This window comes from Symphodus melops, assembly GCF_947650265.1.
Source record: "Symphodus melops genome assembly, chromosome: 1".
NCBI classification, from domain to species: Eukaryota; Metazoa; Chordata; class Actinopteri; order Labriformes; family Labridae; genus Symphodus; species Symphodus melops.
Window position 1 is genome coordinate 4,819,113 of NC_136691.1, and position 27,414 is coordinate 4,846,526.

At 42.0% G+C, this 27,414-nt stretch overlaps 2 protein-coding genes across 2 annotated transcripts in view; one reads left to right on the plus strand and one right to left on the minus strand.

The window, feature by feature from the left end:
* Window positions 1-88: 88 nt before the first annotated feature.
* atp5mj (ATP synthase membrane subunit j) lies at window positions 89-2,330 on the minus strand. Its single transcript, XM_079339160.1, has 4 exons — window positions 2,202-2,330; window positions 990-1,113; window positions 833-853; window positions 89-224 (listed from the first exon to the last, which is right to left on the minus strand). Exons 2-4 carry the CDS (start codon window positions 1,111-1,113, stop codon window positions 211-213), a joined length of 159 nt encoding a protein of 52 aa, XP_079195286.1. The 5' UTR covers window positions 2,202-2,330; the 3' UTR covers window positions 89-210.
* Window positions 2,331-4,250: 1,920 nt separating this feature from the next.
* Window positions 4,251-27,414, plus strand: part of syne2a (spectrin repeat containing, nuclear envelope 2a) — an 86,454-nt gene continuing 63,290 nt past the window's right edge. The window contains exons 1-36 of the mRNA XM_079362720.1: window positions 4,251-4,609; window positions 7,788-7,849; window positions 9,792-9,887; window positions 10,077-10,154; window positions 10,240-10,332; window positions 10,433-10,629; window positions 10,708-10,907; window positions 11,553-11,653; window positions 11,861-11,950; window positions 12,078-12,191; window positions 12,288-12,425; window positions 12,587-12,751; window positions 12,873-12,985; window positions 13,087-13,255; window positions 13,461-13,557; window positions 13,658-13,842; window positions 13,983-14,135; window positions 14,288-14,425; window positions 14,530-14,601; window positions 14,733-14,900; window positions 15,666-15,824; window positions 15,918-16,604; window positions 16,984-17,118; window positions 17,984-18,142; window positions 18,268-18,431; window positions 19,509-19,845; window positions 21,332-21,447; window positions 22,044-22,227; window positions 22,266-23,113; window positions 23,456-23,614; window positions 23,722-23,872; window positions 23,983-24,141; window positions 24,723-24,890; window positions 25,017-25,118; window positions 25,430-25,633; window positions 26,657-26,862. Coding sequence (XP_079218846.1) covers window positions 4,534-4,609; window positions 7,788-7,849; window positions 9,792-9,887; window positions 10,077-10,154; window positions 10,240-10,332; window positions 10,433-10,629; window positions 10,708-10,907; window positions 11,553-11,653; window positions 11,861-11,950; window positions 12,078-12,191; window positions 12,288-12,425; window positions 12,587-12,751; window positions 12,873-12,985; window positions 13,087-13,255; window positions 13,461-13,557; window positions 13,658-13,842; window positions 13,983-14,135; window positions 14,288-14,425; window positions 14,530-14,601; window positions 14,733-14,900; window positions 15,666-15,824; window positions 15,918-16,604; window positions 16,984-17,118; window positions 17,984-18,142; window positions 18,268-18,431; window positions 19,509-19,845; window positions 21,332-21,447; window positions 22,044-22,227; window positions 22,266-23,113; window positions 23,456-23,614; window positions 23,722-23,872; window positions 23,983-24,141; window positions 24,723-24,890; window positions 25,017-25,118; window positions 25,430-25,633; window positions 26,657-26,862 — 6,443 coding nt within the window. The 5' untranslated portion in view covers window positions 4,251-4,533. The remainder of the gene's footprint in view (window positions 4,610-7,787; window positions 7,850-9,791; window positions 9,888-10,076; window positions 10,155-10,239; window positions 10,333-10,432; window positions 10,630-10,707; window positions 10,908-11,552; window positions 11,654-11,860; window positions 11,951-12,077; window positions 12,192-12,287; window positions 12,426-12,586; window positions 12,752-12,872; window positions 12,986-13,086; window positions 13,256-13,460; window positions 13,558-13,657; window positions 13,843-13,982; window positions 14,136-14,287; window positions 14,426-14,529; window positions 14,602-14,732; window positions 14,901-15,665; window positions 15,825-15,917; window positions 16,605-16,983; window positions 17,119-17,983; window positions 18,143-18,267; window positions 18,432-19,508; window positions 19,846-21,331; window positions 21,448-22,043; window positions 22,228-22,265; window positions 23,114-23,455; window positions 23,615-23,721; window positions 23,873-23,982; window positions 24,142-24,722; window positions 24,891-25,016; window positions 25,119-25,429; window positions 25,634-26,656; window positions 26,863-27,414) is intronic.

The following is a 27,414-nucleotide window of genomic DNA, read 5'->3' on the forward strand; positions in this document are numbered from 1 at the left end:
AAATGGTGGTTCAGAAGACACTGGTATTTCTTTACAGTCACAACATTTAAAATAGCTAAAAATAGAAACAAAGGAAGAAAACAAGAAATGTTTGGATATTATTTTTATTTGTTCCATATTAACAAAAAATTCAAAGTTGACGCTGGATTTCTCGACTATCTGGGTCCTTATTACACAGGAGGTGGAGGGATGGTCAGCATAGAGGGAAACTTAATGAGCAGGCTCTGCAAAAAGGAGGAAAACAACAAAAGCCATTTAATAACACAGACGCATAAAATAAATCCTGTCCAACCCAGATTAAACTTTGTTAATTATTTATTCAACTGCTGAAGAGTCCCAAAATATCAACCAGTAATAACTGGATTAGTCGTTTGTGAGCGACATCTAGAGGAAATCGCATGTTACTGCACCACACTCCTACCCTCGACTCTCCTCTATTTATCAGCTTGAAACAGATATTTCTTTACATTCAATTTAAAGAGAAGGACAGAAATCTTAAAAGCTACACACGCCTGTTGAAAATGTAAGTAATTATTATGCTCCCTAAAATAAAATAATCAAAAGACAATCCTCATACATTACTTTTTTTTTGTGTACAATAACCAAGAGGTGGTCCATTAAGATTATGCAGCAAATGACAACATGTAGAGTAAAAAATGTTAAAAAGTACAGGGAAATGTTGATACACTTGAGTATCTGTGCATTCCTTACATGTTCTGAAAGAAAACTGATGTTGTAATATACATGAAGTGATAAAGAGGCAACTATTGGGATATATTTGTGCCTTTGAATAGCTGAATAGTACGAGTCCAGAAAATGTGAGAGCACTTACTGTCCTTCACAGCCTTCTTGCCTGGAATAGAAAAAGTACAGCTCATGTTAGTCATATGCCGCAAACATTCATTTCTTTGACAACTGCAAGGTATACGGTGCAATAAGTTCTAATGTAAGCATGTTATTATTCTACTCGACTTCAACTCTGAACTCACCGCCATAGGAGATTTTGTAGTAAAAGTAGGTCATGATGCCGAGACCCACCCACATCTCCTGGTGGACCTTAGTGTAGTACGGGCTCATCAAGGACCACCACTTTGCAAATGCCTTTCCAGCCATCTGAGAGAGAAAGCAACATGTGTACAGCTCTTATTTAACAGACTGGTGCCTCACATAACGTTTTTAAAAAGCCAACTCAAGACCAACCTTTTTAAGTCTATCCTTTAACTGAACCTCATTTTATCTCAATTAGCTATATTACAGGTTTAACCTCCAGTGTTTCCTCATTGAAGAATTCATGATAGTGTTTCCTCTGTACCATCAGTACCTTTTATAAAAATCAGTTATTTTTATACAGTTTAATTAGTGATTTTACCTTAGTTTTTGAATGGTGTTTGTGAGAGAGTTGTGTTGCGGTTTAATTCATTATAATGAAAAAGCACTTTGAATGAAAAGTGCTTGATGGGACAGAAAACGTGTCGAGGAGTGCCCATAACAAAGTACCACAAATGTCATTCAATGTTCGGGTAGTTTACTTAAATCAAACGGAGCACACACTTTTTAGTAAATTAAATTAAGTACATACATTTTACATGCGCCAATGCTGACTTGAGATGTTTAGATGATGTCACTGGAGATAAAGCTTTGACCCCTCACAAGCTTCAGGCCGAGACTCAGACTCTCTTTATTATCTAGCTAAGCTGACTTTGGGAGAAAGGAGCTCAAAAGTAGAGGTTAAAGTGGCACCATTTCTTTTTCTTCTGATATTATTTCATCTAAGGGGATAAAATGCGTTGTTTTTTCAATAACTAAATCTGTCCTGATTGTGAGCTAAGCTACTGCTAACGTCAAAGTTAGCTCATCTACACTGTATGAAACACAGTTAAACAAAGACAGGGGGCATTTTTAAAAGGCTTTTAATTATACTGCGTGCATTTATTTTGATATTACAGTTAGATAAAATATTCACTATATATATTATAGTATATATTATTCACAATATTCAATATGCAGGAAAGGACGCTAACTAGTTAACCTCAGCAGGAAGCTAGCTGCTTAGCTAGCTGTGTACACCTGCAGAAGCAGCTCGCGCAGCTTCATAAAGAGAAGACGTTGGCTTCTTTTTTTAGTAAGTTAATTTTGTTAAGTTCATTATTTCCTGTTGACATTGAGGATAATGCGTTAACACGTGTGAATTGTTCTCCTACCTTTCAGTTCGTCACGCTGCTGTGGGAAGGTCAGAACAGAAGCTGCTGCTAAACACCAAAGTCGTGGGGAGACTCTTCTTCTACGCTCTACTCTGTAGTTTTTTATTGCACGAATGGAACTACAGTGCCACCTTATGGAGGTACGCGAGCGACTTATTTTATAGCTTTCTCTTGTCTCCACCTTAAGGACTTACTCTAACAATGAATACCTTTACTGATAAATATTTTATATGAATTTGAAAATATTTTTGGGGACCCATTTCCGCCTCTGTGATGACAAAAACAATGTCTCAAAAAGCAATATCTCAATATCATGACTTAGTATCTCATTATAATGACTTAGTATCTCAATATAATGACTTAGTATCTCATTATAATGACTTAGCATCTCATTATAATGACTTAGTATCTCAATATAATGACTTAGTATCTCATTATAATGAGAAACTTTCTCAGTATTTTGACTTAGGCCTACCATCACAAGCTAGCTTTCTGAAAGAGGTAGGCATGGTTTTGGAGCACTGACTGATGTAGAGCAAGTTACTGATGCGAGCTTCATGAAGGTATTTTTAATTTTTCGAGTATGACTTCTCTTGCAGGCTTGAAACTTGAAAAAGTTTGACCTGATGTGAGAAGTATCACTTTGCAGGGAATACTATAGATCAATGTAAATAATTAATGGATATAAAAAAGATTAAATCTTTACAAACACAAATATCATTCATGGAGGCAGTGAGGCAACAACTGGCCAGAACTTCTTTCATGATTACATAGTTTAAACCTGCCCTAATTTTCCTTTTATACTCATTTATCTTTATAACCTGCCTTCTTAAATGACCTTCACCATAATAATAATAAACATTGAGATTGTACCCACTTGTTTCACTCTCCATTTCAATCACCCGCTATAAGCAACTTGCTTCTCCTCGTTTCCCTGAACACCTCATATTTCTCAGTATACTTTTTGACTCCTGTGCTCTGCCGTAATAGAAGTGGGAATTTGAGGTGACGGTGCAGCTGCTATGTGGGACACAGACTTTCCACCAGCTTTGTCCGCTCACCATAGCGAAGCAACAAATAAAACACTGGCACTACTCTCAAGGGTAAAGGTGACATAGTGTGTGACATGCTCCACTGTTGTCCCCCCCCACCACACACACACACACACACACACACACACACACACACACACACACACACACACCTCCTCTCCTGGTACAGCTAAATATGTGTTAGTTTGTCCCCAATTAACTTAGAATTCAAGTATGAATTTCATTTTCAGGTCAAGTACAAAAAAAAATACATTTTAGTAATTTTAACTGCATTGTACTTCAAATTTAGAAGCCCTGATAGAGAGCTGTACTCAATGTGAAACTCTGTGAAAGCTTGATAAACCTTTTTTTTTTTTATTGCAAATCAATAAAGGATCAATAACGTTTATTTTTATTCTTATCCTCCATTGACATGACAGGAACCTGAAACAGTTAAGCATTTATCAAACAAACCAAAGGTCCTCTTGTTACTTAACTGTAACATCGCAACACCAGCTCCGTAGCAGAAACACAAAAAGGAGGACAAAGAAAAAGGTAGATACACAACTTAACTATCATCTGTTCCCAAAAACAAACCCAGAAACCAAACTAATCAACTCTGAAATATATCAGGAGGATATGACTTTTATTTCTTCCAGAGAAGTTGTGTGTATTTTAGCCTGCAGAAAGTGATCTTGGCCTGTTGTGGATGTGGGCGGGACTTCCAGCCTTTTTGTCCTGCACGCTCCAATAAGGAAAAGGCACCTTGTTTCCTTTATGAGCACCTACTGTAAAGGCCAAGTCCTATTTGAAGGGACTCAACATAGTGAATCCACGCAGAGCTGTGCCAAAATGAAAGGACACAGCTGAGGACATTTCCTGTTCACTGAGTATTTTTATTGTTCTGCACTTTGCCCTCTGGCTGTGTTCAGTGACTACAGAGCTACAGGTATGTTGGAGATCTGTGAGCAGCCTGACTACTTTAGTATATCTACATTAGCTCTTTCCTATACAGCAGAGTGTTGACTCCTCTTTGAGCTCTTTGTTCAAGATCGTGCATGTGTCTACATGTGTGTGTGTGTGTGTCTCTGTGGTAACTTGAGGGTGTGGATGGGTGCGCTCTTACTATTACATGACTAATCAGGCAGCCGAGGCAGTGAGATTCAATGTTTTGGAAAAAGACACTTTGCTCAGCAGTATTTACCCTGAGCGTTCTGCACTTTCTCCAGAGTGGACAATTGACTTCTCCAAGTCTCCTGTTGTTTCTCTGAGGTTGATCTTTTGCTGTGGTTGGAGGCTGCATGGCTTCGGGTGGAGCGGAGGAAGACGATGGAGGCATTCCATTGGACATTGACAACGTGCACATGCTCCTCCAAGGTCAGTCTATTCCTGTACTTTAATATGTGCTGTGACATGTGATTTGTTGTCATGGGAATTACAGTGCTGACCAAACTTTGAAGAGATACTGTTTCATTGCGCCTTGCATCGCTCTGATAGAACTCTTATATTCAATATGAATTCATGTGCTTACAATGTGCATTTTGTGGCAGGTTCACCCTCAGGTTCAGGCAGCTCCATGCTGAGAAGTGAGAGTGTTATATGTGCTGTGGGCTTGTACATTTTGAGTGAAAGTGGAGGCGGTGGCCCGTCTCGCCAGCTTTTTGTAAACACAACAACGACGCATTTTATTTTCTGTTTTAGGAGGTCACATCCAAAACACTGAAAGACTTTTCTGACAACCACAAACATTTATCTCAGCACAGGTTCAAATCCGACCCGTGGCTCGTTTCCCATGTCATTCCCCAGTCTCTCTCTCTCTCTCTCTCTCTCTCTCTCTCTCTCTCTCAGTCCCACAGTCCTATCTGGAAATAAAGACAGAATAAGTGCAAAGCTGTAAACTGAAAAGACTGAGACAATGTTACATGTTGATTATATTAATCATCGGCCACCAAAATCAATGCAATAATTACAGGTTATTAATATGTTGTCCTTTTTTTTAAAAGATATACTGTTTTTTTTGGCCTCAACTGTAGAGACAGGACAGAGGATAGAGTCAGAGCTCAGAGACAGAAATAGTCGGGTATGACATGCGGGAAGGTGGCCACAAGCCGGATTCGAACCAGCAGCCTGTTTGCACACTAACCATTTTAAGCTACTGGTGCGACCCCTTGATATGGTATCCTATCTGAAAATAATGTCACAATGTCCCTATTCAAATCTCCACATACACACAGTCTCATTAAATCACTTTCAGTTTGTCGTAAATGAAGATCCATGATTGGACTTTCGACATGAGGAAACACATTCAACTGATGCTTTTAAAAAAAGGCCTGAAGCTAAACGTTGTTATACATCAGATCAAGCCTCTCTCGTCTTTTGTACTGGGAATGCCAGTGAACTGGGTGGAGTCCAGCGATTAAAATTCTGAGGTGTTTCCCTCCTTGGCGAGCTCTTCAACAGCCAGCCGACTCACAGGGAGGGAGGGAGGTTTATCCCCATATCTGATTTGAAGTACGAGTGCATACATCTGAAAGAGATTTCTCTGATTTCCAGAAGACAAAAACTCCCAATCTCTGTATTGATGAAAGAACAAACTCGTGATTTAGTCTCAGTGGCCTGTTTGTAATCATGCGACCTCACTCCACTGTACTGTATGTCATAATGAAGATTGTATTTAAAGTCAACAATGACACTTATCATCCAAACCTCTTTGGTACGTCATCGCTTTTAAATACTGAAAGTAGTTGTTGTTCTGGACAACATCCAACTGTAATCAATACATTTACTCTCCAAGTGATAGAAAATAATATAATTAAGCTTCCTCCGTATTTCAGTGAGCTTTCCATCACTTCTGTGATACCGTATCAAGGACGGCATTTCAAATGTTATTAATAGTGTCAGTTTAGTATTTTGGCAACAGAAGCTTACAGGTTCTGCTCTAGTATCCTTTGAAGGACCATGTATGACCAAATCCACTCGTTGTGTGTGTGTGTGTGTGTGTGTGTGTGTGTGTGTGTGTGTGTGTGTGTGTGTGTGTATGTATACATCAGTCTGAGAGTTCGTTATCGTTGTGAGCGTCTCTGTGTATATTAGCTGCAGTGTGTAAGAGTGTCAGTGTCCATGTCTGTCCCCGTCTTGGAAGCCATCCCGGCTTGTAGTCAGATCAGATCTGGCAGCCTTGCTGTTCTTCAGCGTTAACAGGAACTCTGGGTCGTGTGTTAGAGAGGACGGTGTTATGTTGTTTGAACTTCTCTCATTATACATGGATTTACTGACCATCGGTAATAAGCATGGAGGGTCGAAGAGTGTGTCACTCGGCTGTGGCTGGTGAGTGTCTGATTACCTGCCTGCAGCTCAACCGAGAGCTGCACTGTTGTTACAAAGTCTCAGGATGGTGACTGATCCATGTTTCAGACAGGGAAGGTCAGCTCCCTCTGAGCATTTACATTTCATCTAAACATTGGATATGATTGGTTTTCAGTCCGACTGGAGTTGGGAAAAGACAGCCTAGCCAATCTGAAAATTAACCCTTGACATCGTTCCTGCTCTGCCTAGTTCATTGTGTATGTTTTAATAACTCTTATTAAATATTAAATGTTTAAATGAAAACAATAACAGTCCCTCTAAATGTTTCACGTAAAACATAAAGGAATTTGTTTCGTTCAACCTGTTCAGGGTTTGCAAAGGGTTGTATAATTGCTACTTTGAATATAATAAACGTGATCGATATATTTCAGGGCTGCCAAATGATGTCACAGTTTCAATTAATGGCTAAATTTCAATTGTTGATCGCAAATAATCACAATTTTTAATCGCATATTTAAAATGATACAATCTGCATTAAATTAAAAGTAAGGCTTTTATTTTGAAATGTGTGCTGTTTTACGCTAGGTAATTGGCTGTTTAAATTCCACCCTGCTTTTATTTTGAAATAAAGTAAGGACATTCGGTTAGATTAAAGGTTACGAAATTAACTTAACCACAGAAAAATGAATGTGTGACTGATCAAACCTTCTGTGAATACAGTTAGAAGGGACGATAAATAAGTGAAATGTTTGATGTCATACTGGTTGTTACTTTAGACTCATCAGCTGAGCTGTCTGAGAGTTGTTTCCATCACTGTGACTAAAGGGAGACACGCAGAGTGGAGGCTATTCCACGGTGCAACTAAAGGGACAAAAAAAAGCATCAAATTAAAACAGTGAATCCATCAATCTCACACATTAATGAACTTGGCTTTGTAATTCTGAAGTCCCTTATATATGTGTTACACTGTAAACTATAATCTCTCTGTGCATCACTTTCATGCTCTGTAAGTGAAACTATACAGAATCTCATCATATCTTTCAAATACAATGATTTCACTTAAAGTAACTGAGATGTCTACAGGAAACAATGAACCGAATAATGAATCACTGTGTGCATTCTTTTATGTTACGGCCAGCAAAGTTTGAGTTTAAATAAAACCACAGCTCTTTAACAGAGTTTTAGCCTTCTCACATTCCTTACTTTCAGTTGTGAAAGGATTTAAATCTTCAGTCTGTTTCCTCGACAGTGGAGCATGACCAGATTCAGAAAAGGACGTTCACCAACTGGATCAACGCTCAACTCTCGAAGGTATGTTGAGCGTCATGTGTACACACACATGTGTTCGTCTGTTCTGCTGGTTAGATAAATGAACATAAATGTTTGTTGCACTTGCTGAACACAGCTAGAATCTACATATACCTTCAGTTAACAACAACAAAGCTCCTGTTTGAATGTTGCAGGTCAGGGTTGTTGAAAAAAACACTTGGCAGCAGACTGAATCTACTACTGTATTTATTTACTCGTTTATATATGTAAGAGGAAAGCTGTTTTGTATTGCTTGCCTGTACTTTTTGCACACGCTTTATAATTGTCTTGTGTACACAATTTTAATCCAGAACCGAGAGTCTGTTCAGGCGACGTCACGAGAACACCTGATGGAAAGTGCTGACTTGTGTTTTTTGCACAAAGTTAAACTCCTCTTCCGTGTGCTATACTTAGACAAGCTTGAGCTTTAAACATATTTGCCAAAACTCTACCAAGGGACTGTTGTGTGACTTGACGTCATGCTGTGGTTAAGCTGTAAGTGATATTAAGCAAACTTCAGACATGCTGACTCATTGCTGAGATTCAGTGAAGCAGCTCATTGCGGATCTGAGACACTGAGCCGTCTGCGACTCTTGCCCAGAGTATAAATAAATAGTGCCCCCGGTGAAGCAGGACAGCACGTAACCTGAATCCTGCCACCTCGTCATAAAAAGACTCATGCCCATCTGACTGCACTCTGAAACCACTGGTTCATAACCTGCCATCTGTTACAACCCCCAACCAGAGATTCTTCCTGTGTGTTTTGAGGACAACAGTCACCGCTGTAAACTTAAATTTATTTCTAAATGAGCTATGTGCAGTATTTAAAGAAACATTCTATGATCTAATAAATACTGATATATTGACCTTTTTTTTTTAAATTTGATGCACTTCAGATTTTTTTCTTTTATTTTCTAAAAGTTAAATTTTCTCACTCTTCTTTTTTTCTTTTTCACTGATTGACACGTGAACAATCTGAGTGATTTCATGTTATAATTGAAACTGTCCACGTTTGTCATCTAGTTGAATTTTTTCCAAGGTCCCTAATCTCCATTTGATTTCTCCATTCAAATTCTGCATAAAAAAATACAGAATGTGTGAGATTCAGCATGAAACAGGATTTTGATATTGCAATGGTTCTGACTCACCCACTTGTTTGTACGAGGAGTATCACCCGCTAACATTTCCTGCATCAGAAGTTTGCAGAGAAAACAGCCTGTGAAGGGAGCTAATGAGGCAGAATGCACAGACGTCGATTTAGCTTTAGCAAAATAAACATCTGCATGCAAGAGCAGCTAAGAATCTGCTCTTAGATGTCATTTCTCAACATCGACTCCATCCTGCTTCCCAAGTTGCTACTTTGATTGCAAACAATAGCAACATATGTAAAAGTCTTCAACAGACTAGCTATCACCTGGGGGCGACTGTGGCTCAGTGGTGGAGTCGCTCAGACTGGAGGGTCGGAGCTCCTGCAGCCACATGCCAGTGTTCTCCGATAAACACTAAACCCCAAATTGTTCCCACTGCTGCTTCTACGTAAATAGCATTAGTTAACACTGATGGATACTTCACGTTACATACTCTGCCGTCACTGTGTGAATGTGTTGTGGATGGGGAACTGTAACCTGCAGTGTAAAAAGCACTCAGAAGACTAGAAGAGTGTTACACAGTAGAAGCTGACAGCAGACGCCCTTAGATGAAACCTATATCACTGCCTTCAGAGGCTTCGTCATTGTCGGGCAATATCTGATCAGTTCTGAGATTATTGTGTCTTCAGTGATTGTAGTGTTTACATAAATTGCTCTAAATCTTGTTTAGCAAAGGCTGACGAGTGAAGATAGTTGCATTAGATGGATGAGTGTTGTTTAAGATGGGTTCTTTTTCTCCTGAACACGTGTCATGCATCTTACTGCTGGATTGACAAATCAAACTTGATTCGTTGCAGAGATGCCCTCCGTCACACGTGTCCGACCTCTTCTCTGACCTTAAGAATGGGTCACAGCTGCTCGACCTGCTGGAGGTGATGACTGGTCAACCCATGGTGAGTCCATCAGATGCTTTTTTTTTCTGATTTCAAGGGACTTGAAGAGATTCGAAAATTCCTCCAAGAAGTCCATGATTGATCTGTATCATAGCATTCCAGTGTGATTGTTGGACTAGTAGGACACAGAAACAAATACAGGGGATATTATTTTCCCAAACAAGCTGATGTTGTGATTTGTCTTCACAGAAAAGACAGAGGGGTCGAGGGGTTTTCCAGCAGAGGGCCAACATCGAGACAGCGTTAAACTTTCTCAAGAAAAAATCTGTACGTCACCTCACCAAAAAACAGTAATTATTGCTCAGAAATATGCACAATCAGGCATTTTAATGTATCCGTTTTGTTTGATCAGATCAAACTGGTGAACATTAACATCCCAGATATCATCGATGGACGGCCCTCCATCATCCTGGGCCTCATATGGACCATCATCCTGCACTGTCATGTGAATACAAATATTAACTTATGCAGTCATTTCTAAACCCTCTCCAGCTTTTAAAGGTGCTGATCATTTTATATCCATTATATTGTTGTCTCTGTGTTAGATAGAGGAGCTGGCCAGCACTCTCTCCTACAGCTCTTGTCATTCCTCCCTGGACTCTCTGACCAGCCTGGACTCCTTTTCTGGCAGCCCGGTGCCAGCTAGTCCAGTCCCTGCAGGCCGGACTTCACCTCTGCATCGACGCTTCCGAGTATCTGCCAAGAAGGCCCTGCTCATGTGGGTCAGGGACCAGTGTCGAAGGTAGGTTATTCACCATCCGTGTGCTGTACATCTTCTGGCAGGTCTACCCCGGTAAGGAAATCGTTGTTCTGTCTCCAGGGCTGGTTGCTCTCTCAGTGTGAAGGACTTTAAGAAGAGCTGGAGAAGCGGAGAGGCCTTCCTGGCCATCCTGTGCTCTCTCCGGCCACAGCTGGTTGATCTCTCTCTTGTGCGAGCCAGAAGCAACCAGGAGAACCTGGAGGAGGCGTTCCACCTGGCTGAGAGGGAGCTCCACATCCCCCGTCTGCTGGAGCCCCAAGGTGAGGCTGACAGATTTAGCAACACCTATCACTGTTAAGATTGTTTGAGCACAGTAGTAGTTTTGAAATATATGACCATGGTCACCTGTGTACATAATGTCTACCACCTTGATTTTAGTAAACTGGTGTGACCATAGATTTAATGTAGCCTCAGTTGTCGCCAATTGACTTCTTAAGAAGCGCTCTGAAGCTTCATGTGAACAGGTCCCTTTTTAGAAACGCTACTTTAAACAAACCTCAATCAATTTAGAAGCAAGCAAAGAGGTGAAGCTAGCTTTAGCCTCCTGGCAAACAGCTACAGTACGACTCACCTCAGCTAACTCAACCACGCCCCTAATTATGTCTAGTTATTATTACATACAATATGTTACAAAGAAAATTCACCCAGGTTTTTAGCCACATGAAAGTGAGCTAAAAACACCAAAACCTTTTCTGTAAAAATGAGTTTTTCCTTCATGCGCTCTAATGAGGATTGCCTGGCCAACCTCAAATGGACACTCTCAGATCTGCGTGTTTTTAAGCACTTCCACATTAGCATTAATTTTCATCACCAGTGACCTGTGGCTTCTGTGCAAAAGTTACACCAATCACTACAAGAGCTTCTTATCCGTATCAAACCTTTCTTTGTATTTACCTGCACGTCAGATGTCGACGTTAAAGACCCTGATGAGAAGTCCATTATGACTTATGTGGCCCAGTTTCTCCAGTACTCCAATGACATGCCTTCACCTGATGACCACCTGCAGGTACGCAAACCAGCACTTCGCTCTCAACTTCTAAAAACTTAACTGCACAAATCACTGCACAGTCGCAAATCATAGCTGATGTCAAATCTGATTCTTTTCTCTTAAAAACCTCATACTGTTTCACCCTGCTGCTTCCTGTTCCTGCACTGTCCTCTAACATTTCCTGTTTATTCTTTCCTGTGATCTGTTGTGGTGTTGGTTGGGTAGCTGTTTCCTCTGGTGGAGCCCTCTTCTCTCCCATCTGTCAACTTACCTGCACACTTTACTCCTGCATTTGCTGTCTCACCGCTACGCCAGGTAGTTCTTCTTCTTTTGTCTTTCAATCTGTAATTTACCAGCTTTTCTTATTCTGTTGCTTTTTTTGTGAGGTCAAAAGTTATGACTTCTTTAAGTATATAACACACCTTAAAAATTAAACATTTAGGTCCCCCAAAGTGAGCGAGCACAAGAGGTGACCTCCTGGCTGCAGCAGGCCTACCAGGACCTGTCGGAGGCACGCACAGCGACAGAAAATTCCAGTTTTGCTGAAAAATATCAGGTGAGGCAAAAGAACAAGCTCTCTAAGGATAGAAAAAAAACAACTGCGGATCATTGGGACCGTGTTAAGAAGATATGTCTGCATGTGGATCGTCAGGTATTTCAGAAACTATCGGACTCGTTCACTGAGCAAAGGAAACCAGTGATGACCCTCCTTGCTTCAATAAAGCGCTGCCCTGAGCTGAGCCAGGAGCAGCGAGCTCTCAAGACAGCGTGGGATCGCCTGGAAGAGGAGGTGAGGACGTCCACAGGTTCTAGTCACTTATGTTCTGGCTAAAAAAAAAACTGCATCCAATTAATGTCCTTAATCCTTCTTCCGTTGACTCTAGAACATTTTCTGGACTACATGGCAAAGACCAGAATCTGTACTTATTCCAGGTTGTGCATGTTTTTCAGCTGCAGAGATGTAAGGCCGACCTGGACTCAAGTCTTCCTCCTCCTCTGGGCTCAGTTGTGGTGTGGCTGCAGCATGCAGAGGCAGCGCTAACAGAAGAGGAAGGGACATTGGAAGATCATGCGGATGCTGCAAAAAATGCAAGAACTCAACAAGACAAGTTAAAGGTAAAACAATAAACCTGATTACGCATCGGGTCAGACTTAGGCTCCAAATATGAACATGAATCATGTGATATCTGTCCATTTGGAAGATGAAACTGTAAAATAGTTAAAATGTTTTTTTCAGACTTTAATCAAAGAGATGAGCCATCATGTCAATATTCTTGATACGTTCAAAAACATGGATGTCTCGGGGAACTTCGTCGTGCCCCTTGAAATGTTTGATGAGGTAAAAAGACGGTAAGTGATTTGATTACCTGCATCTTATGTTTAACGTGTAAGCACGTTGGTTCCAATAAGCCGTTCATGTGAGGCATAAAAAACCTGATTTCTTTTAACAGTTTAACACATGTCAGAGTGACAGCCAAGTATCAAGGGATCAAGTTAGAATACAAGGAATCTCGTCACGCTGTGCTTGATCTCCTGGGCCGCATCAATGCCGACGTTCAGACATGGAAAGCCCCCTACACATCCCAGGAGACCGTGATCCAGCTTCTGCAGGACTGGCATGTAAGGACATTTTTAAACCAGCTCTAAAAGAGAATACTCGTTCTGGAAGTATTATCCTGTTAAAAAATAGATAAAAACAAACGTCAAATGTATGATATTGGCTTTAGTTAAAAACCTGTTACTCATTTAAGAACACAAGTATTCTGTTAATTGGTGCTTTTTAGCAATTAGCATAAGTGATGACGTCCGTTGATTTGTTTTCTAGGAAACTATGGACCGCCAAGGCCGTCTTTTGATTCTGATGGACGCTCTCCAAAACCTGCAGAAAAAGGCGAATGCCTACACGAGCAAGGCAGCGCTAAGTACGAGCTAAACGTGTGTCTGTGATTGTAGTGCTCTACAGCACCAAATCCTACCATGACATGTTATGTGAGGGAATCTTCTTCTTCTTCTTCCATCCAGGTGAAGATTCCCAGATCGTTGCGCGCCAGGTGAAGGAGGCAGAGAGGGAAGCTGGGTTGGTAAAACAAGCAGCGACGACTGTGAGGGGGACGATGGAGAGAGTGGCGTTGGCGTGGGAGACTTACAACAACTGCGTGACTTCTCTGCAGACATGGCTGTCACAGGAGATAGATATGCATGATCAGGTACCTCAGCCTGTATGTCCATAAAAAATGACTCTTTGTTGAGTCCTGCATTTAAAGGCTGAAGAAGGCCCAGCTTATAAATTAACTCATTCCTCTTTGAAGTGGTGATCTGCTATAATTTCTTGTTTTGATTGCTGCAGGATTTGAGTCAGTGGACACTGAGTCAGGCCCGGTTAAACGAGGCGGGGAACTTTCTCATTGAAGTGTCAGATTCTTCAGTCAGCCTCGCTCTGACAGAGCAGCTCAGCAAGATCAACATGCAGTGGGCCGAACGCATGAAGAGGACAAAGTTTGTGAGTATCACTGCTCTCACTGATGATCCGTCCACAAAGTACAGATTTTATTTTTTTTTATGAAGCAAAACAAAATGTGATTTAAAAGATGACACTGAGGGATTACAGGAAATTATTTAAATGTGATTTTAATTATGTCATGTCTCTCTCAGGGCGTATCATCAGAGCCCAGTGCAGGCCCTCTGTGTCTTCAAACGGTGCCTTCACTGACCCAGGAGGCCAACTTTCTACTAACAGAGCCACTGGAGGTGGCCTCAGTCTCACTGAAGGCTAAACGACAGAAACTTCAGGTTGGTAAAGATACTAATAATAGAAGGGTTGGATGAAAACAGCTATCAAACTCTTTCATGTATGTGATCGTTGTTCTTTGATTTCTCTTCTTCCTCTTGAGCAGCTGCTGAGTAAAAAGATGACTGAGGTGGATCTTTCATCTGTCAGTCCGTCCACAGACTTCACATCTCCACAGGTGATTTAAACATCCCGTTCAACAGGTTTCATTTCTTCTCGCAGTTAAAACTAAACCAGTTCTGTTCATAATGCTGTAAAAAAAACCACGGCCAGGTTTCACTTCTGATGACTTGTACATATGTGCGACAGGTGCTTGCTGAAGCAGAGAGGACCTGTGGAGAGCTGCAGAGGGCTGCGTCCCGGCTGGAGGGCCGTCTGGCTGAGCTGAACCACCTGAGCACCGAGGCCCTGGACTGCTACCAGCAACTAAAGGAGAAGAAACACAAAGGACGCCCTGCACTGAAATCTACAGCCAAAGTCAGTGAGCTAAAACTGTGTGCTCATTCTAATTCTGAGGCATTAACATAGTCATAGCTGGTTTGACAAAACGGGACAGATAATCCCAGAACTCTTTTCAGGTTTGATAACATTGTTCCCCAGGGGGAAACGTGTCATCACAGCGTTGCACAGTTGGTACACAGATACACATATGTAACACATAAACATAAAGAAACACATAAGCAAGGTGCAAGATGTGAGTGAGACGTGAGAAAAAAAGGATGGAGAATCCAGTGTTTTCAAGCAGTTTTTATGAAGTTCAGATAAGGATTTCCTTTGCCTGTTGAAACTGAACTTATTTGTTTATGCGTGTGTGATTCTACAACAAAGAACAAAAGAAAAGACCACTAGGAATGTAAACTACAGAAAATTGCAGAATACTTTTAACAATTGAGAATACCAAAACACTTCGCATTAAATACAGTCTCGTACCTTAAAACAAGCTGGGCTGCAATTAGCATACATTTAGAACAAGTAACCTCAAGCATTTTGAAATTGGACAATCATAGTTCCGTTAACAATAAATTCACTTGTCCCACGGACGCACACAACAATAAAAAGTCCGTCTGTCCGTCAGTCAGTAGATGCGCTGCGAGCATGCTGCTTTCAGGGGGGCTCAGACAATGGGGGATGCATTCAGGTGCGCTCAGAAATAAGAGCTACAGAACAAAATACTAACTTGGATAGGCCGTTTTTTACAATAGACATGACACACTGCATGTTATACTGTACAATCCTTTCTAGGTCCTGATCTCTCGAGGCCTGCAGCTGGAAAACCAGGTTGTGACTGATGGGCAGGATCTGCAGGACCTTGTGGCTCGGGTACAGAAAACGTCTCCTCTGCAGCACCTCAGCACCTCTGACATGCAGGACAGGATCTCAGAGGCGGTTCACCACTGCCAGGTGAGTTTAAACTAGGTTTAGTTTCGTCCCTTAGGTCTTCAGTTGTTGAATTTTTATTGCTTAATGACTTTTTTTTCCTTCTTTTTTTTTCAGGAGATTCTTGGCATGTTTAGCTTGCTTGGATTCCAGCGACCTGTTGGAGCAGCCAATCAGACACAGAAGCAGCCAGAGCTGGGGTCCATTGTTGTGGCCAGAACCACACATGTGGACACGACTGGGAATGTTGTCCTACAAACTCACATCCCAAATCAGTTTTTAGCAGAGTTTCCGTCTCCGTTGCCTCAACAAAGGGCAACAGATCTCCAGCAGACTGTTACACAGGATGAACCAACCATTGTCATACCCCGAGTCCAAATACTGTCTCAGCCTTTAAGAGAACGAGCACCACAAATTCACTCTCCTCTCAATCAAACTGTTAAAGATGCTGAATCGGATCCCATGATCCATCCTCAGTCATTTCCACAAACCTACACTCAGGCTCCAAGTGCAAGCTTTTCTGAACTTGTAACAAGTGTAGCCCCCAAGGAAAGAGAAAGCTCTCGTTCTTCACAAAGCAGCACATTAAAATCCAGGATTGTAGGCAAACCAAAGGCTCCACAGAGTGAGAAAAAACCTCCACTTCCTCCAGCCATGGATCGCAGTGAGGTTCATTCAAAAGCCCAGTCAATGGCAAAGAGCCGACTGCAGAAGGCCAGGTCTCAGCTGCAAGGACGCATCCAGCAAGCCATCAAGTTATTTGGAGGCAGAGACGTTTCAGATGCACAAGTCAGGAAGAAACAGGTATGCTTTAAAAAATACAGACTAAAAGGACAACGTTATTCCGAGTGCATTTTTTCTCAGTGACAAAAAAAAGTACATGATGTATTTTATTCAGTCTTTCAAGAAAAAGCTTTTTTGTCTACATTTTCCCACCGAAATATCATCTCTGCTTTAGCTAATGAGCACAAGTTATTTCAGAGTATGTAAAACCAGCTTTTTGCCACTGTGTCGCTTATTAAAGAATAAATCCGAGCTGCTTTTCATGTTCCAACATCCAGACCTAAAGAACTAAAAAAAAAAAATCGATCAAAAATCTTCACCTGCGTCTTTCAGGTCTGTGGTGTTTTGCTTTGCACAGCTGCCAGTCTTGTTTGTCCAGCTTTGTGTCTTTCCTGTTCAGAAAGCTTTAAAAGTTCTTCAGCCCGCCGTCCTCGAGGAGTTCCTGGGTGCAGTGGAGGGTTTTGGGGCCTTTTGCACGGGGTCCCAACTTCAGGAAGTGATGCGCCTTTCTGACTCGGTCAGGCAACAGTGGGAGGTATGACGGGGGCTGTGTTTGTATAATGACACTGTGTTCAGGAGATTCTGTGATAAAGAAAAGTTCACTTGAAATTTTAAAAACTTGAAATATATTTTCTTTGAGTAACACTTCTGAAATGATTCAGTTTGTTTCGCATTTGTAATAAATTAAAGGTCTTTAATATTAAATACATTGATCTAGTAAAACGTAGGAGGTCAGTGGTCGAGTGTAACAGGATGTGGCATCCGTATTTAACTTTAATTATACAAATACACTTGTGAATATTTGAGCAGATGTCACTTCTTGGGGCTCTGGACAGTCTAGCGGTTATGTTGCGTACCCCTTGTTCCTCATCACAGCAGCCGTGGGTTTGACTCCAATCATGGCCATCTCCTCCCAACATTTCTTGTCCCTCTTTAGCTGTGCTATTCAATAAAGGCAGAAATCTTAAAAAAAAAACAAGTGTGCCACACCTCTCAAACTTGTTCCTTCTTAAAGTACATTTAAAACATCTTGTTAGTTTAGTCCGTAAAAAGATAGGATTGAAAAAAACATTTCCCAAATGTCACGCTAAGCTAGGCTAACTGGCTCCTTGCTTTAGCTTAATATCAAAAGAAGAATTGTGACATGGGCGTTTATTATCTGATGCTCTCTCAAAATTATATAATTTCTGATAAAATACCGGTTAAAATAATATCCATTCAGCTTGATTAAATTCTTTTGCTCACAAGTTTTTGGTTTATCCCAACTCTTAAACTATAGCACAGCTCAATGGCGAAATGAGATTTTGATTATTTTATGGTTATTAGGATACATGATGAATAATGCATGATTACCTGGAACCACTTACATGTAGGTGTCTGCTTGTTTGTGTCACTCTCAGGACGTACGCAGAGAAATTGCTGCTTTTGTTCCCGTCTTGCGGTCTCAGATCAGAGAGGGAAAGCAGTCATTTTCTGTTGTGCAATGTGAGATGCAAACTAACCATTTGCATGAAGCAATTGACCAGACTGACCTTGATCTTTTGCTGCAGCAGCGACAGGTATTTGCCTAACCCTGTACGGTTCACATTAACATTTAAAAGTGTTGTGCGACTCTATGCTTCATGGTAACCAGATAAAAATGTAGTTTGAGTTCAGTGAGTCAGGAGTTCATGTTCCCTCTCAGGCTGTCACAGATGAAGATGCATCTGTGGAGCGACGAGCTGAATCACTGCAGGAGCTGTGTGACACGCTGACACCAGGAGAATCGTCCCTAGCAACAGAGCACCTGAGGGAGTCAGATGAAGTGCAGGAGACACAGCCCAGTGACACAATGCTCCCATCTGACAAGTAAGTTCCAGCTACAGACAGATACTACCAGACACTTATTATATCATACAGCTGTAAAAGTTTGATTTGTTGTGACCAGAGGTGCTGCTTGTCAACAGGCCAGTCAGGGGCCCCAGGCCAGTAGGGGCCCCCAACGGCTGACAAACTTTAAACTAAACCATTGCCTGAAAATGTAAAAATTTTGCAATGACAGTAGGAAACCTCCTTAATGGGGCCCCATCTGACAGCCCTCACTCTCAATGCCCTGCTAAGTCTCGCCTGCATTATTGCTGTGAAAATAATAATAGACAGTGGTCGGAGGGGCCCCCAATAAATGTTTGCCCGAGGGCTCCAGCAGACCCTAGAAGTGCCCCTGGTTGTGATATGCAAGTTTTAAATTAGCCATAAAACGGTTTGAAAGTCTGCCTATGTACGTTATATTTTTCGAGACCTAATATGTGACTTCACGTGTCAGTGCTGGTGTTTTCAGCTACAGGGCCTTGTATTCACATTCTTATTTGTTTGAAAGATCAGGGGCGTGTCCAGATGAGGGGTATGGACCCCCCTTAAAATCTTTTTGGCCGCCCCCATAATCTTTGACATCAATGTTTATTTGCTTTTCCAGAGTTAGGAATGAAGTATTCAGACTGTCACAACAGGCAGCTCATCATTTTAAAATTGTGATTTTGGACATAAAATACATATTGCTTTGAGCCCGCTTATTAAATAGCTTCATTAAGAAACATGTAAACATGGATTTTATCTCATTTTTAAGACCGGTTGAAGTTGAATTTGAAAGTTGAGATAAAAACTGTATTTGATCCCTTTCGAGGTAGGATGCACAGAACGAAGAAGATCAGATTTTTGTTTAAGGAAGATTATTTCCAATTGGAATTAAAAAGAGCAGAATTAACTCTGAAATAAAATAACCATTCATAGCTATTCTAGATGTTGAGTCATTGAACTGCACGGTTTTATAGAAGCAGACAGCCTATATATTAATGTTTGTCACTCTGTAATCCTTCAAGTCTATTAATCTTAATGAGGTGCCCCCCCCCCCCCCCCCCCCCCCCCCCTGACGAACATTTCTTAACTCAGCAGGGGACGGCAGTTCTGGGGAAACTCCCCGCTGAGAGCGACTGGCACGCCGGCCGACTTACAGCGGAGCAACAATCTCCCTCAGAAACAACACGCCTTCAACCCACAACAAGACCTCTCACCCATGGGCGTCGGCGTGTCAGCGCAGCCCTGTGGGGACGTCGTCCAGCTCCGAGCTCAGGAGGTCCCAGCGGAGGACAAAGATCAACAGAGACAAAGTCAAATCTCTGCGTCTGGGAAGCATCTGAAGCCTGCTCTTAAAGCGAAAGAGCAGCAGCTGACAGCTCGTCTGCTGCACATCACAGGAAGCACTCCGCTGTCACAGGCTCAGATACAGGTATGAAGAGAGCGCACGCTTTATCTACTAAACATATTTCTTTGTCTTGGTTTCTCGACTTCTTCTCAAAGCACAATTTAAGCTTGATCTTGCACCTAAACGTAACTACTTGAGTTTTGAGAGTTAGGCCGTCTTTTATTTAGAATAAGATAAAGATCTCAACATGATTTTAAAAACAGTTCTGCTGCAGGTTTTAATGTTGTTTCTGTTACATTAACGTCACATTTAAGTTTTTGTATTGACTAATTTTGTAGGTTTTTTTGTGCACATGAGCCTCATTCAACAATAGATTTGGGTCTTTCAGCCAGTCTTTGATATTTTCGTGACCCATATATTAATATTAGAGTATCCTGATGTCTGATCTATATGCATGCTGCCTTTGAGTGTGTAAATGATTCAACAAGCATTCATGATCATCATGACAAATCTTCCATGTATGGGGTCACAAGTCAGAAGACTTTTGTACCCGAGTTGTTAGAGCGTTTGCCCCATGTATGAAGGCTGGAGTCCTTAAAGCGGGCGGCCCGGGTTTGAATCCGACCTGTAGCACCTCTCCCACCCGTCATTCTCTCTCGCTAACAATTTACTCATCAATCCACTGACCTGTCCCTACAATAAAGACATACAAAGACCTTTAATAAGATCTTTGTAGCCTTCTTGATGGGTTCAAAAATGAAACCCATCAAGAGGCTTTTAGTTTCAGTCCAGAACGTATTAATTAATGAATGGAAACCAAGCGAGCATGAATATAAAGTACATCAACACAGAAAAATAAAAAAATTAAGGCTCTGATTAAAATAAACATCAATTCAGTGTAAAAACAACAAAACCAAAACGCACTTATATGTAAAAACTTAACGTCAATAACAATGTTTAAATGTGGAGTTAGAATATTGAGAGAGGCCTCAAATAAGATTAAACTTAATACAAACTCAAGGTACAGAACATATTGTCACTGACTTATGATGTCAAACAGTCGAGGGAGTGGGAGGAGGACAGGAAGCCAAGTCATCTCAACGCACATTTCTGATATTTATCTTTAGCAGCAGACATACAGAAATAAACTGAAACGTGTTTTTTAAAGGTTTTCAACGATTTAAAAAAACCAATCGCTGCAGATTTTTGTGGGGTTTTTTTGTCTGTCTTTTTTTCTACCTGCAAAACAGTTAATATTGTTCTTCGTGTTTTCTTTACTTTGTTTTTGTTGCAGATGCAGCTTTGAATTTGTTCCTCTTAAGAGACAAAAAGTAGTGTGTAGTATAATGCACTGACTTGAATAAATACCCCTCACTGTATAAAATGTATTTCCTGAAGTGACGCGGGTCAGATAAAAGCTCAGCAGTCTCGCTGGTTGGGACTGACCTGTAGAAGACACAGCAGCAGCTGCAGGGTGCTAATCCTCAGTAATTGGATAGACTCACCGCTCGCTCCATCTTTCCCTCCTCTCCTCACTGCACGGTTTCTGTGTCACTCTCCCATCTCCCAGGCTGTTGTCAGGGGCAACACCGTGGAAACCAAACAGGAGCCAGAGTGGACCGTCATCCCAGAGACATCCGCACCTCCTCAGAAAGAGCACTCCCCTGACCAGGAAGTACTGGAGAGGTGAAATCTGTGTGTTTGAAGGAGAAAGAGCAGGAGAGGTTACACCTTTGACTGAAGTGTCGTTTGTCTTCTGCTTCAGCTTTTGACAGACTGTTTAACCCTCTAATCTTAACCACTGTCTCTATTGTGCTGCACGGATGTCAAACTTTGTGATACTTTGATTCCACAGGTTTTAAAATAGTTCAATCTCAATTCATGTCATTTTAAAGATCCCTAGTGAAAGCACCAAAGCTCGATAAGGACGGCAGATCTTCAGTCCTTTTCTAAACCAGAAGCTGCTGCGGGATTTAAAAGAGAACACAGGCTACATAGTACAGATACATCAGCAATGTTAAAACAGGGGAATATTCTCTTTTTGGATTATACTTTTTTTTATTTTATTTTGCTTTTCAAATGTTAAAATGTCTGTCAAATGTGTGACTGTGTTCAGTGACGTTGTCTGTATGCAGGTTGAAAATGAAAAATAATACAAACCATCCAGTTTTGGGTGGCAGGGGATTCATTTTTGTTGGCGTGGTATCTTAACAGATTGAATTTTTACGAGTATGTTATCCAAATGTAAAATGTTGGTATCCTGATAACTCTGACATCTGCAGGGTGACTTCTCTCGACCTGATGGATTCTGCAGACCTTCAGGCGACACTGATGACAGAAACACTTCACTGGATCATCAGGAAACCGATGGACATCTCCTCCTTAACACTGCCTGATCCTGATTTGGTATCTGATTTACAGGTACATCTATGCCAATACCAGACGATTAAAACATTTCACTTTATGAGAGAAACATGCAAACGTTCTGATTAATCCCTCCACAGGAGATTGATGTCAGACTGCAGGCTGAACTGAAAAGGCTATCAGTCCGATCGTCGTCCCTCAGTCCGCCTCTGCACGGCGACGTCCATCTTCTGGAGCCGCTCAGACAGCGGCTGGAGAGTGTTCAGTCAGCTGCCCTGGCCCTGGATCACTTCCTAGTCGCAGTCAGGGAAGCGAAAGCTGAAATCCCAAACCCGGTGACACACCCGGACTCCAGCAGGCAGCAGAATGAGGCGGACTGGCAGCAGCAGAGACGGTCCTGGCAGCAGAAGTTGCAGAGGGCTGCGGAACAAGCTGACAGCCTTTTAAAGACAGCGGGGATGACTCTGAGCATGGATGGTTCTGCTGTCACGTGCCGGGATGTGGGGACGTCGTTGTTCCAGCAAGCTGAGGAGTGGAAGGATACCAAGAAGAGGGAGATATGTCTGATAGGACATAAACAAACAGAGGGGATTAAAGAGTTGAAGCCTTTGGAGATATGTCATATGAAGTCTTGGGATGAATCATCACAAAAGGAAGGAGCACAGCAGGAGAAGCATCGGTCTCCAAATATAATAGAAGAGGAGTCAGAGTTGGAGGCCGGAATAAGAAAATTGAAGGGAGATAATGAAACAAATGCACAAGGGGAAAATGAGCAGAAGGGTCAGACGTGCAAATCTGAAGAGAACATCCATAAAGCAAAGGACGAGAGAAGCAGAAGAAGAAGCAGCCAGGTGAAGAGAGAGGAGGAGGAGGAGAGGGACAGTTTGGTTCAGAGGAGAGCTGCCTTGATAAGAGCTCTGAGGGAGCTGGAGGGAGCAGCTGAACAGCTGGGCTTACAAGAGCCCACCCTGCCTGCTCTGCAACAGAGGTAAGACACTGATCACGGTCGTGCAGAGCGACAATCTCTGGTGTTCAAAAAATGAAGACAGAGGGCTGCAGTTCCTTTACTGTCCACTTGAGAGAGCCCTTATTAGGTCTCCCCTCAGGTACATGAAAACAGCTGTGATCTAAGTAGCTTGTTTTTTTTTTGATAAGTTCAAATTGGATGGGAGGTAACAACATATCAATTGTGATTATGTGTTGCAAGTTGAGGGTGTCAGATAATGTTATTTATTTTGTTTTGACATCTTCACTACAGTGTTTATTCAGCATGCACAGTGGAGGTCACTTGGCTCCCTCAGCACGCTTAAGTTCATTTCTTCTGCTGCAGGACACGTGCTCTAAAAGAGCTAGAAAGTCGTCTCGCTGGCCTCCACGCTGCGCGTCAACGCCTTAAAGAAGAAGCATCACAAGCAGGGTTCACTGATGGGAGTCAAACCAGTGAGCTGGAGGAGGTCTGGGAAGAAACCAGTAAAGTTGTGTCTGAACGGTAAAGACAGAATTGACTCTTCCGCTCTCCTTCTGAAGTCATTCTGTCTCGAGGTGTTTTGGTTGAGTCTGATGCCTGTGTGTGTTTTGATCATGACTCACATCCAGACTGGAGCGGTGTAGAGTCCTAACAGAGCTGCTGAAGAGGTTTCAGAGCATCCGTGGGGAGCTGAGTGGGACTCTGCAGAGAGCAGAAAGCACCATCAGTGAACAAGCCTCCTACATGGGGAAAGACAACTTGCAGAGACTGCACGCTAAGGTACAGCACGCTTCTGATTCCACGGATGAAGGAAAACACCTCTGCTGTTGAATCATTGCTCGAGTGCGTTCAATGCGTATGGTGCGTGCTTTTTGTGTACGACTCCTCAGGTCCAGGAAACAAAAACCGAGCTGAGCGGCCTCGGCGGCAGGATAGAGGAAGTTCGCAGTGTTTGCAGGCAGCTTCACACTCATTTACGTCAGATCCCAGAATGCACCAGACTCCCTTTTGAGGAAGAAGCGGACGCTCTCATGGACCGCTGGCTGGATGTGCGTACAAGTCTCAACAGGCTGTTCCATTTTAATTATCAAAGAATGTGGTGGTCATGGTTTCTTTTCTTTTAGTTTCTTGTCGAGTAAAAACATTTTTTGCATACACTCTGCAATCCTTGGTGTGTTCATTTGCTATCAGCGACGCTTCTTAAATGATCTCATTTTGGACAAAAAATGTCAAAAATGTTGACTGTGCAGGTTAAATATAACTGAAAAAAAAAATCAGCAAACTGGTCAAACTAGGATGTTTTTTAGGGAGGTTAGAACATAGAAAGATTTCAAGACCGATGTAGAGCTGGCTAAACACTGAAGCTTCTTTTTCTGCTACATGGTGACTCACTACTCTCCGGGTGGGAGGACGGGCGAGGGGAGACTGCAGTACTGATTTTGAACGCTACGTGTTTGAGTTACATACTGATCGTTTTAGAATATTTTTCTTCACATTGCACTTCGTGATATTAAAGCATACTTTACCTGTTTAGTGTTCATGTTGTTGATCCTAAAGGTAAAAACATTGTCCTGTTGATGATGAGAATTTTTAACAGACAGCTTGTCTACTGAAACTCAAATTCTTACAGATATCAGAGAGAACCGATTCTCACCTTGAAAACCTTCACCGTGGCCTGTCGCTGTGGGACGGGGTCCTCCAGCTGGGAGCAGAGGTGGAGAACTGGACCACCAATAAACTGGCAGTGTTTGCTGAGTCTCCATCCTTCGAGACAGAGGAAGAAATTTCAGCCTTACAGGTACAACTACCCACCCACTCCCACCCTACCCCTCCTCTAGATTTGGTCACGTTTGGGAAAGAAACGTTCTCCAGTTTTTTGCTCTAGTTGTTTGAACAATAACCATCTCCTTGTTGCTGTTAACAGAACGAGATTCTAGCCCAGGAGGGGAACACTGAGCGTTTCCACAGAAGAGCGAGTGAGGTTCAGACGCTGCTTCAGAGCGCAGAGCCCCCTCTGGAGCTGCAGGTACAGCGTGCAGCTTTTGATTTAGTTTGACATTTAGTGTGTGTTTGAAAGAGAGCTGCTAGGATGGACAAGTCAGCATATACAAACATGTTCTAATTTTTAACTTAGTGTTAAAAAAAACAAAAAAACATTTCTGTTAGAACATTTTATTTTCACATATTTTAGGGCCTTGCCACTGTATGCTATGGCTTGTGGGGCTTTACTCGAGCACTTCATCATGATGGCCCCATTTTACACTTTTTCATTTCATCTTGATCCTCCGTATCCTGTCAGACGGATGTTTTGATTTAGTCTGTCTTTTTTGGTCACAGGTTGTGGAGACCCAGATGAGGAAGAAGATTGAGGAGCTGAAGGAGCTTTCCTCTGAGGCCGAGGACGTTTACAGGCAGATGACGGCTGCTCAGGAACAAATTAGGGCTCGGATGGATGAATGCGCTAACTCCCTCCAGAAGCTCCAGGACTCCCTCCTCACTCTCAGGGGTTCAGATGTAGCGAAAGTCCTCGCGAGACTTAAGGTGAGCCCAAACCTGTTTAGACCATTACATACATTTCAGTCAGGAATACTCTCAGGTTAGATTTAACCATTTACCGCACTTGCAGTTGTATTGGAGGGTTATTGGTTCTGCTCTTAGCTTGCAGCGGTATCAGTGCAGCATGCGACAGATTTAGCTAGGAGCTCACACCTTTTTGCCCCCTATGGGGACATGCAGAGCAGAACCTGAACTTGCATAATGATACGGACATGTTGCAGACTTAAAAAGCAAACAATTCATCCTATAATATAAAAAGCGCTTCATGAAGCTGGCGGGTGGTGGAAGGAGAATTTCACAGCAGTGTCTAACAGCAGATGTGATACAAGAGGAGAGAGAGGCAGAATGGTTTGAATTGACCGCCTTGTTGTCGGTGTGTGAATATGATTGGCGGTTCTCAGATCAGCTGATGGCAAACTACCATATTCCACCTGAACTAATGCAGGGCTCCATTTTTAAATTTTTTTTTATTTTATTTTTTTATTTTTTTACTTTCACTAAATTGAAGGCCGCGATGAGTTTTGCAACATTAGCTGGAGTTTAGGTGTAGACGATTAAAAGTACAGTTTCGAGGTGAAGACAACCAAGTGTTTGACACTATTCATGACGTCAACATTTTGAAGGGATTTCTGTCACTTTCTGCTGAGTCATAAATCTCACTGTATCACATGTTTTTATCAAAATAGTTTTTTAAAGAATATGATTGTGATGCTTCCATTGAAGTAGTGTTCCAACAATCTGGTCGACTCAGAAACTAAGAAAAGATGTTTTTTCTGTGATTTGTGTAGTTTTTTTTTGTCTCACAAGTCGTCTATTTTGAATGAAAACTACACACATTTAAGTGTACTGAGAGACTGTAATCACTCGTAAAGTTATACACATAGAAGCTCTTTATGTGAGACAACAAAGTATGTGTTGATTCAAACTTCTGAGGTTATGCATTACAGTAAAATAAGCAGCTGATGCTTCAGAACGCTAACCACTGAATCGTTTGTTTTTCCTGTACAGGATCTACTGTTGGAGCTCCAGACTCAGGACGAGCAGGCGGAGAGTGTCCTCGAGGACCTGCGCCTTATTTCCTCCATAGCCAAACCACTCAGCCTTCAGCGTCTGTCTGTGGACGGGATTCAGCTGCAGGACAAAGTCCGAAACACCCATCAGCTGTTCTCTGAGGTGGAGGAACGGACTGAGAGGAACATCCAGGCCCTCGACAGGTAACAAACAGCGGGCTCAGATGTCTCAGCTTCGAGTTTCAGCTGTCATTTAATGCACAGATTGACGTCTGGACATTACATGCAACATTTACACACGTTACAAAAAGGCCCTGAGAGAGCTGCTGGCCGGGGAGTCGAGAGACTTCGTTGACAAAACGAAGAAACCAAGCAGGAAAAACTGGACCAGCTAATGAAGCGAAGAGTGCAAGGAGCGTGTGAACATTTGAATTATTGAAGAGTGCTTTTTATTTATTAAACCCTGAACATCTGACCCATATGAATTCAAACCCTACACCAGACTATATCTTTAGCTTTATTTTCTGACTTCAGCAACAAATGAAAACTCATTTAAAGGACTCTTTAAATTTTTCTTCCCCATTAGTCATCCACTTAAACACATCTGTAGTTTACACAGATACATGTTCTGCTTATTAAAGGGCTGGGTTCATGGGATTTGTTGGCTATTATTGACATATCCTTTAAGCTCCATCGATGACAGGTAGTTGCTCTGCGTACAAACAGTCGTAGAGGTTCATACAGCTCCAACCCTGA